This window comes from Sturnira hondurensis, unplaced genomic scaffold (assembly GCF_014824575.4).
Source record: "Sturnira hondurensis isolate 20B ecotype Veracruz unplaced genomic scaffold, ASM1482457v3 Scaffold0025370, whole genome shotgun sequence".
Classification (NCBI taxonomy): Eukaryota; Metazoa; Chordata; class Mammalia; order Chiroptera; family Phyllostomidae; genus Sturnira; species Sturnira hondurensis.
In genome coordinates, this window is record NW_028098001.1 from 8,467,880 (window position 1) to 8,479,900 (window position 12,021).

The 12,021-nt window shown below is 44.5% G+C and overlaps 1 protein-coding gene across 1 annotated transcript in view; it reads right to left on the reverse strand.

Moving 5' to 3' along the window:
* NT5E (5'-nucleotidase ecto) overlaps positions 1 to 12,021 on the reverse strand; it is a 57,363-nt gene that overhangs the window by 24,349 nt on the left and 20,993 nt on the right. The window contains exons 2-3 of the mRNA XM_037039274.1: positions 11,279 to 11,501; positions 7,476 to 7,664 (exon numbers count right to left, since the gene is read on the reverse strand). Coding sequence (XP_036895169.1) covers positions 7,476 to 7,664; positions 11,279 to 11,501 — 412 coding nt within the window. The remainder of the gene's footprint in view (positions 1 to 7,475; positions 7,665 to 11,278; positions 11,502 to 12,021) is intronic.

Sequence of the window (12,021 nt, forward strand, 5' to 3'; positions counted from 1 at the left end):
ATTGCTCTGATCTAGTGTGTTATTTAAGGTCACTATTTCCTTGTTGATTTTGTGTCTGGAAGATCTGTCCTCTGATGAGAGTGGGCTGTTAAAATCCCCTACTATGACTGCATTTCTGTTGATCTCTCCCTTAAAGTCCACCATATATTTTCTTTATATTTAGGTGCTCCTGTTTTGGGTGCATATATTTCTATGAGTGTTATATCCCCTTGTTGGATTGATCCCTTTAATTTTTTGTAGTGACCTTCTTTGTCTCTTGTTATGGCCTTTGTTTTGAAGCCTATTTTGTCAGGTATAAGTATTGCTACCCCAGCTTTTACTTTTGTTTCCATTAGCATGGAATTTTTTTCCCATCCCTTCATTTTCAGCCTATGTGAATATTTTGTTCCGAGGTGGGTCTGTTGTAGGCAACACATATGAGTCATGTTTGTTTATATATGCAGCTATCCTATGTCTTTTGATTGGAACATTTAATCCCTTTACATTTAAGATTATTATTGATAGGTACTTCCTTATTTTCACTTTTTCCCTTTAAACCTATGTCCCTCTATCTCCTCTTCTTTTTTTTATAATTTAGATGGCACTAAAGTGTTTTTATTTTTTTAAATATATTTTATTGATTATGCCATTACAGTTGTCCCATTTCCCCCTCTTCATTCCCCTCTATCCTGCACACCCCCTTTCCCACCATTCCTCCCCCTTAGTTTATGTCCACATGTCACAAGTTCTTTAGATTCTATATTTCTCATACCATTCTTGCCCTCCCCCTGTCTATTTTCTACCTACCATCTATGCTACTTATTCTCTGTACCTTCTCCCCCTCTCTCCTCCTCCCACTCCCCTGTGGCAACCCTCCATGTGATCTCCATTTCTATGGTTCCCCTCCTTATCTAGCTGTCCTCTTAGTTTGTTTTTGTTTCAGGTGTGGTTGTTAATAACTGTGCGTTGCTGTCCTTTCACTGTTCATATTTTTTATCTTCTTTTTCTTAGATAAGTCCCCTTAACATTTCATATAATAATAAGGGCTTGGTGATGATGAACTCCTACAACTTGACTTTATCTGAGAAGCACTTTATCTGCCCTTCCATTCTAAATGAGAGCTTTGCTGGATAGAGCAATCTTGGATGTAGGTTCTTGTCTTTCATGACTTGGAATACTTCTTTCCAGCCCCTTCTTACCTGTAAGGTCTCTTTTGAGAAATCAGCTGACAGCCTGATGGGCACTCCTTTGTAGGTGACTGTCCCCTTATCTCTTGCTGCTTCTAGAATTCTCTCCTTCATTTTAATCTTGGCTAATGTAATTATGATGTGCCTTGGTGTGTTCCTTCTTGGGTCCAACTTCTTTGGGACTCTCTGAGCTTCCTGGATTTCCTGAAAGTCTATTTCCTTTGCCAGATTGGGGAATTTCTCCTTTATTATTTGTTTAAATAAGTTTTCCACTTGTTGCTCCTCCTCTTCCCCTTCCAGTACCCCTATAATCCGGATGTTGGAACATTTAAAGATGTCCTGGAGGTTTCTAAGCCTCTCCTTATTTTTTTTGAATTCTTGTTTCTTCATTCTTTTCTGTTTGGTCATTTTTTTTCTTCCTTCTGGTCCACTCCCTTGATTTGAGTCCCAGTTTCCTTTCCATCACTATTGGTTTCCTGTGTACTTCCCTTCAGTTCAATTAGTTTAGCCTTCATTTGTTCCTCTAATTTGTGACTAAAATCAACCAATTCTGTGAGCATCCTGATCACCAGTATTTTGAACTGTGCATCTGATAGACTGGCTATCTCTTGGTCACTTAGAAGTATTGGCCCTGGGGCTTTGAGCTGTTCTTCTTCAGCCATAATGTTTCGGTCTGTTTGAGCCTGTTATGTATGAGAGGCAGAGCCTTAGGTGTTCACCAGGGTGGGGCGACCCAGTCACTGGGTTGTAACGCTGCATGTGGGGGCAGGGTCAGAGAGGGGCAATGGTGCTTGTTCCATGCTCTCTTGGGGATTTAGGTCCCCTGTGCTGCTTCCTGTAAGCAAATTGGGCCCCTCTGGGGCTGGTCCCCGGGTGTGTGGGCTTGTCCACCCTCCAGGACCCTGTGGGTCTCTCCAACAAACTCTCTGTGAGCCTGGGAGCCTCTCCCAGCACCTCGACCCTGAAAGTTTTTCCAACTGGGGCTTTTAGGCTTTATTTCCTGTCGTTGGGGCCCAAGCCTGCGCATTCTGTGTCACTGCTCACTCCTTTACCTGGTTTGTCTAAGTGTGACTGTGTGACCGCGGTCAGCCAGCCACCTTGCACCCTCACTGGGTCTGCCTGTTGCCACCCCAGTATGCCTGGGTCAGTTTGCCTGGGTCAGTCCAACCAGTATGCCTGGGTCAATGGAATCTGCCAACCAGTGTGCCTGGGTCAGTCCAGCCGCTTTTTCCTGCATGACCCCACTCTGCCAGCTGCTGACTCCGCCCCTCTTACCAGTCTGGCTGAATGGTTCATTGTTGTTGGACTTCCGTGCAGTTCAATTTTCTGTGTTTTGCTTGCGTTTTTGTTACTAAAACTTTGTTGTCTTTAAACTTGGTTGTTCAAGGAGGCACAGTGTTTCCACCTATGCCTCCATCTTGGCCAGAAGACCTATTTCCTCTTCTTAAAGGAATCCCTTTAACATTTCTTGCAATACTGGTTTTGTGGTAATGAACTTTAGTTCCTTTTTTTTTGGTCTGGGAAGTTCTTTATTTCCCCTTCAATTTTAAATGATAGCCTTGGAGATAGTCCTGGTTGTGGGTCTCTGCTTTCCATCGTTTTAAATACTTCATGCCAATCCCTTCTGGCCTGAAGTGTCTGTAGAGAAATCACTTGACAGACAGCCTTGTGGGAACTTCCTTGTAGATAAATAACTGTCTCTCTCTCATTGCCTTCAAGATTGTCTTTAACTTTTGCCATTTTACTTATGATGTGTCTTGGCACGGGCCTCTTTGGGTTCATCTTGATTGGCACTCTCTGTGCTTTCTGGACTTGTGTCACTTTTTCCTTCACCAGGTTAGAGAACTTTCATTGTTTCTTCAAACAGGTTCTCTGTCCCTTGCTAACATCCTCCTCCTTCTGGTAGCCCATGGTGTTCCTGTTGTCATACTTAATGTTGTCTCGGAGGTTTCTTATTTCTTTTAATTCTCCTTTCTTTTGATGATCTGCTTGGTTGCTTACTGTTAACTTGTTCTCTAATTCACAGATTTCCTCCTCTGCTTCATTTGACCTGCTGGTGATTCCTTCTAGTGTATTCTTCATTTCAGATTTGTAGTCTTCATTTATGAAGACTACAGAATGATTTTTTATGGTTTCTATGTCCTTTTTAATGCTTACTATTAAAGTAAAATAGTAAAATGCTTACTATTAAATTCTTTGTTTAAGTTCTCACTGTGATCACTTGTTCTTCCCCTAAGGCCCTTGAGTGTCCTTGTAACCATTATTTTGAACTCTGCATCTGGCTTTTGGGATTTTTTTTCCATTTCACCCATTTAATTTAATTCTTTTTCTGAGGAGTTCTCTTGTTCTTTTGTTTGGGACATTTTTCTTTGTCTTTCTATTTTGTCTCTGTGTATTAGGTAGATCTGCCGTGACTCCCTAAGTTGTTATGGTGGCTTTATGATGGTGTCTTATTGGGCTCAGTGACACAATCTTCCAGATCACCTGTGCTCCATGTCCCAGGAATATTTCTTGCAGGTTATGTGCACCCCCTGTTGTAGCTGAGTCTTAAAAGCTGTTTGTCCTTTTGTAGGTAGAGTTGACCCTTCAGTCTGGGTAGCTACAGGAGTAAAACCTAGATCACCGTGTATAAGACACTGTGCAGGGGCTGCCCCCCAAGGCAGAGTTGTTCCCAGCAGGGAACAACTCCTGGTGCCTGTCGGAATGTCCCTTTGGGTGTGACACTGGGTGGCTGGTTAGGTCGAGCTCTGGTGTGGATTGAAGCCCACCACTGGTTGTGCTGCTTCTGGGTCCCCTTGGTTGGGGTTCAGGTTAAGGTCTCTGTCAGATGTTGTTTGTAGCCAGTCTTGGGCTACCTGTCCATAGCTACCATGCTATTCACTGTGTTTGCATCTACTGGCCCTGGGTGTGTGTGGGAGGGGCCATGCTGTGTACAAAGATCCGCGTCCTAGATCTCTGAGGTGGGGGCAGGTAAGTCCAAGACTCCCTGAGGTCAGTACTTACCTCTTGGCCACTAAGAGGAGAATTCTACCCCCAGCCTGCAGTTGCGGGGACTTCCTCCAGAGTCTCATGAGAAAAGGCTGTAGAGTGGGCCCAAGCTGGCTGCACCCCACTGACCCTTCCACAGGGCTCAAGCTTGAGAGGGTGAAGTGACCAGGTTAGGAGAATTGGGCTAGTGGGTCCTCTACTGGGGGCAGCCTGGCCAGGCACTCAATGGGGAGAATGTAGCCCCTACTCCTGAGCCATACCATTCAGTGTGTGTTAGAGTCTCCAACTCTAGCTCCCCCAGGAGGAGTGTACCACAGGTTCAGGTTGAGTGCAGCCAGCTATTGCCTCTACAGGACCAAGCTCAGCAAAACAGGGCAGTGTCACCAGAACTTGGGCAAACAGATGAAGAAAGGCTTCCTTTGTGGGTGGCACTGGCTGGGCCATGGGAGGGGTTAAGCTGCCCTCCTCTCCTTAGCTCTGTAGCCACACCTGCTTGAGCCCTGGACTAGAGCCTCTGAGGCAGATGCACTTTGAATGTCTCAGCTCTGAACTGAGCTGCCCTCCCCACTGCAAAACTGAGCCCAGCAGGACAGGGCCAGTGTGGCCCATACAAACAAACCAAGGCAGTCTTCCACGGGGGGGTGGTGCTGGCCTGCTCACCTTCCGTAGCTGCACAGCATAATCTGCCCATCACCGGAGATTAGCAGCAACCTTTTTGACCCATCTATTTAGTGGGGAAAACTTGTGTTTACTGAACATCTCCCCCATCTTATCATTCTGCAGTGACACTTGGAAGACCCCAAGGCACCTGACCTTATCATCCCTAGTCCAGAATGTCCCATATTCCCCTGTTCCCTTTCGGTCTCTGACCCTCTCCTGCACGTGGGGCTCCCATACTTGAGTATGTATTAAATTTGGTTATTTTCTCATTTTTATCTATTGAATGTCTGTTTGATTATTAGACCACTAGAAAGAACCTTGAGGAGAAAGTCTGTTTCTACCACACAATCTTCTTAGTGATAATCTTTTAAAACATTGTTGGGTATTATCTACTATTTGGAGGCTATTTCCTACTGTTGCTTTTATCACCTTAGAAAGCCCATACAGCGATGTGCTAAGAATCAACCTCTTCAAGGGGTGCATTGCCCCCCACCAACGCCTTCCTTCTCACTGCTGATAAAGTCTCTAACCAGTCAGGCCTTCCTATTTTTCCTTTTCTTGAAAATACTGCAAAGCCCCATGCAGTGGGGATGTGGGGCATGATGGGGAAAGACTCACTGAGCCAGACTAAAAAATTTGGGGCCATTACAGCTCAAACATTTTTTTCAAATCACTCACTAAAACTAAGTAACACCAAGGAGAGAGGGGAAGGGAAGAAAAGAGGGGGTAGGGAAAGAGGGAGAGACAGAACAAAAAGGTGAAGAGAGAGGAAGGTGTGAATGAAAAAAAGGGTTCTCTTCACAGGGAGAGCTGATCATAAATTCCTAACTGGGCAGCTCGTGGAGGGCAGTCACACCACAGGCCTAGCCACCTCTGACCATTGTTCCTGTGCATCCAGGTCACGACAGCCTTAAAATGCCCCTCGAATAAGGTATTAACCCTCAAGAAGGCACACAGTGTTTTTAACTATCCTGCAATCCAATCTCCTCCTTCTTGCTTTCCCCAGTCTTCCTTGTTTCCTCTTCTTAATTTCAAATGCATAAAAGAAACTGCAAAATTCTTATTCTTAGGAGCACTTGAAATCTTGATCCCTGGCACATGTCCTCAGTTTGGCTCAAATAAAATCTTACAAAAATTTTCTAAAGCTTTGGCTGTTTCCTACACTGACAACGGGAGGGAGGCAGAGAGAAGATTGAGGGAGAGGGGTGATGACAGAGCGATCTGATCAGATCCCTGGGGAGAGGCAGGGACGGGCAGCAGGAAGAGTTTGGCAGGAAGAGGCAATGGTTAACAGCCTAGGACGGGATTGGCTGAGGCCTAATTGCCTCCAGAGTCCATGGAAATAAAGAGGGCTGGCTCTTTGGCTCTCTGGCTCTCTCTTCCTCAGGGATGCCTGGGAGATTGTGCTGCAGCTGCCTGCATTTCCAAAGGACGGCATTTTGGATGGGGAAGGAACCCTGGGCACAACTTAGCATCAGGCTGTCCTGGCAGAGGGTGGCAGGATTATTCTTCTTTGGATGTTCTAGAGGGGACGACCTCTGAGGCAGAAACCAATTCTTCTAAAATTGTGTAGCTTTTGGACCTTATCTTGTTTTAGATTGTAAACTAACCCTATAGAAATAAGATAATTAAAAACTAACACGGTGAATAGTAGGAGGACTCAGGTGTTGAAGAGTTTAGCCTTAATTGATAGGATTAAGTGACTAGTATGAGTGGAAAGCTGTTATTCAAAATCATGCAGCTTTGGGATAAAGACTCCTTTACTTTGCCACAAACTTTTGCCTCTAGAATTTTGCCTAGAAGGTGGCAATGGGCTGTAGGACCTCAGCTGCTATCCCTCTCCCCACAGAGGGAGAGGGAGCAAGAGAGAGAGGGAGAAGAGGAAAGAGAAGGTGAGGGAGGGGCAAGAAGAAGGAGGAGGGAGGGAGGGAGGGAGAGCGAGTGCCTGTTCCCCAGGGGCCAGCAGAGGTGTGGCTCCAGGGCACTCACAGTCCTGGTCTGTGGCTTCTGTTACCTGTGACCCTACAAGCAAGTCTTGTCAATTTGAGCTGTGAAGGCCTTATTTATAACATTTTGTTTATGCTTAAAAAGTGTTTTAATCCTCACCTGAGGATATACTGATTGACTCTGGAGAGAAAGGGAGGGAGGTGGGGAAAGAAGAAACATCAGTGTGAGAGAGAAACATCAGTCTCATGTACACACCCCAGCAGGGGATCAAACCTGCAACTTAGGGGTGTGCCCTGACGAGGACCGAACCCACAACACTTTGGTGTCCAGGATGACTCTCCAACCAACTGAGCCACCCCGGCCGAGGCATGCTTAAAAATGTTTATATGACCTGTTGCCTTTTGCTATAAACTAACTTTTGGTTGAGATTCAGTAATTTTTTGTTATATATATTTATATATATATATGTTATATATATTTACAATATACATAAACATAATTGACATAATCCTGAAAGCAATATTCTTAGTAATGTCTCTGTGTAAGATTTACACGTTACCTTTCAATGTGTACTACATGTATATAATGTATTACATATCATGTAATTTATGTAATATGTTAAATAGTAGTAAAAATACTAGTAACAGTTGCAAAGGCAAAAGCGACTAAGTGATGTAGATGTCCTGGCTAGTGCAGCCGCTCGGAAAGCATTACCTGTGTAGAGGAACGTGTTGGAGTGCCCTCCCACCACGACGTCCACACCCTTCACTTTCTGAGCGATGAGCTTGTCCATTTCGAAGCCGGAGTGCCCCAGGGCAATAATTTTGTTCACGTTCAGAGTGGTTAGCTTGTCCACCTGATGTTGCAACGCAGAGATTTCATCTTCAAATATTAAATTTGTTCCTAAAAGGAACAAAACAAATAACATGGACATTTATTAACAATGGTTTTTATGATACTGCTTGCTGTACACACTAACATGCCAAGTAAAAACACCTCAATCTGTTTCAACCCTTAAATTACTAAAGCCAACATGTATTTTGAAGTGAAATATAGAATCGCTACAAAGGCAACCCCAAAATGTTATTGATTCTTAGTTATGCTCACTTAACACTGCATTAGTTTAAGGTTGTGGACAATAGTAGGTTACTCAAATTCAAGCTCAAGCTGTGAGGAGGCTCAGACTGGCAAGCCTATTTTTTTTCCATTCTATTTTGTTTTTTTTTAAAAATTATATATATATATATATGTTTTAAAGATTTTACTTATTTATTTTAGACAGAGGGGAAGGGAGGGAGAGAAACATCAATGTGTGCTTGCCTCTCCTGTGCCCCCGACTGGGGGCCTGGCCCACAACCCAGGCACATGGCCTGACTGGGAATCAATCTGGTGACCCTTTGGTTTGTAGGCTGGCACTCAATCCACTGAGCTACATCAGCGGGGGCCTGTTTTTGTATTTAAACTTCCATTATACCAATACAGAAAATGCTTGCGCACATAAGCATAAAGTACAAAACAGATGAATAACTTTAAGGCTTTATTTGCAAGTGTAGGATAATCAGTCTTAAAATTCTGTCAGCAACTAGTACTTGATTGCCAATCTTAACATGCCTGCTGACGACTCTGTTTTGTGCACTTGATGAGGGTGGCATTAGAGTATTAAGGAGCACCGCGGGTCTCTCCCGAACACTGCTGTACAGGGACTGTGCGCGGTCTTCACTGGCTGCTTATGCCCCACCTGGAGGCAACAGCACTGCTCGTTGGTGTGGGGGGGGGCGGGGTATGGGGGGGATATGGGTGTGGCTACACAGCCAGGGCTCTCCGAGGGCCTCAAGCCTGTGCTACTAAGTGTGGCGAGACCACCAGTTTCTTTCTCTCTGTAGCTAGATCTCAGCAAGCCTTGAGGTCTTTTGGCTTTCACCGACACGGACGTGACAGCAAACACAGACAGGCACACTGCCCTGAAGTCATGTCCAGTACTCAGTGACAAAAGAGTCCTCCAGATGATCAACATTTTGTCCTCCTTCGTGCAACATTTCTAAGGATCACCATTAAAATGTAACGGCCAACCACAAATAATATCTTGTAAAAAACTCTCAAAACCCAGGAGCCTGGCAGCTTGAGTTCAAAAAAGGATTCATTTCTCAAAGACCAGCACGTCTGTGAAACACATGTTGTGCGACAGGAGCAGCTTGGGACTGTCAGTCGGGTCCTTGTGCAGGGACCACACCCTTCTTGGTCAGAAGAGCACTTCTGAAATGTTTCAGAAGGCAGTGACTTGTCTGCCACCTTCTGGCTCCACAATGACCTCAACGACAGCCACTAACTATACGTCACTCAGTGTGCAAAGGCACAGTCACCCGTGGGCCAGCTGTCTGCCTGCTGCCTGGAGCGCCTGGCGATCCCCAGCTCCCCTCAGCAGAGAGCAGCCCGGCCCCACGCTCCCACGCTTGCCCTGTCCAGCACCGGCTGCAGGACCCTCTCCCCTCAGGCACAGCCATGCTGCTCAGGGTCAACATCCAATGACCTTTTTGTTGTTTCCAATGGCCTGGACTTATTTTTAACAAAACAATAAATATTTTTCTAACTATTAAATAATTATATCTGCATTATCAGTTAATTCTTTTTTTTCCATTTTACTTTTACTGAATTTATTGGGGTGATATTGGTTCATACAATTATATAGGTTTCAATTGTACAATTCTATGATACATCATCTGAGTATTACATTGTGTGTTCACCACCCCACGTCAAGTTTCCTTCCATCACCATTTGTCCCCCCTCTGCCCTCTCCTACCTCCCTTTATGAGGTTTCTTTTCTTAACCCCTTCCCCTTTTCCACCCGGCCCCCAAACCTCTCTCCCTCCGACAGCTGTCAGTCTGTTTTCTGTATCTATGAGTCTGATTCTATTTTGTGTATTTGCTTACATTGTTTATTAAATTCTACATATAAGTGAGATTGTATGGTATTTGTCTTTCTCTAACTGGCTTATTCCACTTAGGGGAATATCCTCCAGGTTCATCCAAACTGCCACAAAAGGTAAGACTTTCTTCTTTCTTATACAGCCGCGTAGTATTCCATTGTGTAAATGTCTCATAGTTGTTTTATCCACTCATCTACTGATGGACACTTGGGCTGCTTCCAAATCTTGGCTGTTATAAATAATGGTACAGTGAACATTGGGGTGCACATATTCTTTTGAATTAGCGTTTCCAGCTTCTTCAAATATCTTCCCAGAAGTGGAACTTCTAGGTCATAAGGCAGATACATTTTTAACTTTTCTGAGGTAACCCCACACTGTTTTCCACAGTGGCTGCACCAATCTGCATTCCCACCAACAGAGCATGGGGGTTCCGTCTCTCCATGTCCTGGCCAGCACTTGTTGTTTGTTGATTTATTGATGGTAGGCATTCTGACAGGTGTGAGTATCAGTGTGACTCTTAATAAAAATTCTTATTTATGCTAGCTTTTAGTTTCTATTTTTTCTTCAAATATGGAGAGAAAATTAATCTGGATAATTTAGAAAAAACATCATTTTCTGTCCTCACTGACAGTGTTTTGGTGAAATTGTCCCTCCCTGTAAAAGTGGCTCAGAAATATTTCCTGAATGGTTTTAGGAATATATATGAATGTGTATAAATGGATATATAGGTATAGCAGATATATATCACATATATCAGACAATTCAAGAATATATACGTATTTCACAGAAAGCCAGATACACAAATTCATTAAAACTATAAGAGATGATACCATGTGATCTCACCTTTAACAGGAAACTAATGAACAAAACAAACAAGCAAGCAAAATATAACCAAAGACACTGAAATTGAGAACAGGCTGACAGGGACCAGAGGGGAGAGGGGAGGGAATTTCAGGGGAAATAAGGGGAAGGGTTTGCAGGAACAAGTATAAAGGACACATGGACAAAAACAAGGGGGGGTGGAAACGGGAGGGAGGTGGGGAGGGCTGGGGGGGTGGGCTGGGATGGGAGTAAAGGGCAGAAAACTGTACTTGAACAATTAAAATAAAAAAAAAACAAAACTGCAAGAGGCAAATAGTACAAAGGAAGAAAGGCGAGGTAACTAGACATGTAATAATCAGACTAAAACAGGAAATGTGAGGTGAATTCAGGTAGAACCCCGGCTCTGGGTGCCCGGACTGCACAGGAGGGAGGGCAGTGAGCTACATGGCTCTCCTTCTCCAGTAAATGTCCCTGTTCTGTTTAGCCCTGGATTTAAACGGACTTCTCCAATTTTGAACACACTGAATTAAACAAAGATAGTGTCAACAAAGAAGTTTGCTGAGCAGAAGAAGGGCCAATGTCTTTAAGAAGTACTTTAGAATGATGTGGAAGCCACCGGCCTGGCTTTATCGATGTCATCCCAAGGGCACCGCTTGCCCAAAGCACCCGGGTTCCTGCTTTTCCCAGCAGCCCATAAAAGCAGTGCCAGGCCCTGATGTGGGGCATGTATTTTCCGACACTGAAAAGTAGTGCCATAAAAGTAGAAAGTACCTGGATTTGAGAGAATAGGTGTTTCTTTCGAGGTGTATCCAACAATTCCCACAATTTCACCACCAACAGAAAGGTTTTTATATGGCAAATAAAGATTCGCTATCTGAGATGCTAGCGGCTCCTTTGCTTTAATGTTTGCACTCAGAATTGGGAATTTGGCCTGTTTGAGGAGTGGATCAATGAGACCTTCTGCACCATTATCAAATTCATGATTTCCCAGTGCCTAGTGAAAAAAGAAAGGAGAAAAATAATTAGGTACTCCGGATTTTCCAATACAGGCATCCTTCAAAGAATATTCCACTAGCCCAGCGGCTCCCCAACCTGCCAGGGCTCCAGGAGTCGATCACACAGTCTCTGTCCTCCTCATGTCGAAAGTTGACTCTGTCGTCCTGGAGTTGAGCCCAGGGACATGCACATGGTCAGACTGGTTTAGAACTGCTCCCATACTGCCTGCTCTACTGAAGGTGGTATCTGTGGAAGACTCACCCGGGAAGCTGGCTGGGCGTCCATTGCTCTGCCATCCCAGATCTGGGACTGCCTGGCCTTTTTTACCCTCTGTGTTCCCTCAGAAACCCACATTTCAATCCACCCACCTGTCTGCCAGGGAAAACCATTAAAACCAATGGGACTTGAGCCAAAGGCGACTGAAAGAGTATTGTTGACAGAGACCGGGGTCTTCTCTCCCTTCTCACATCTTCCTATCTCCGTGGTCATGATTCCCTTATGTTTCCACCACTGTTTCT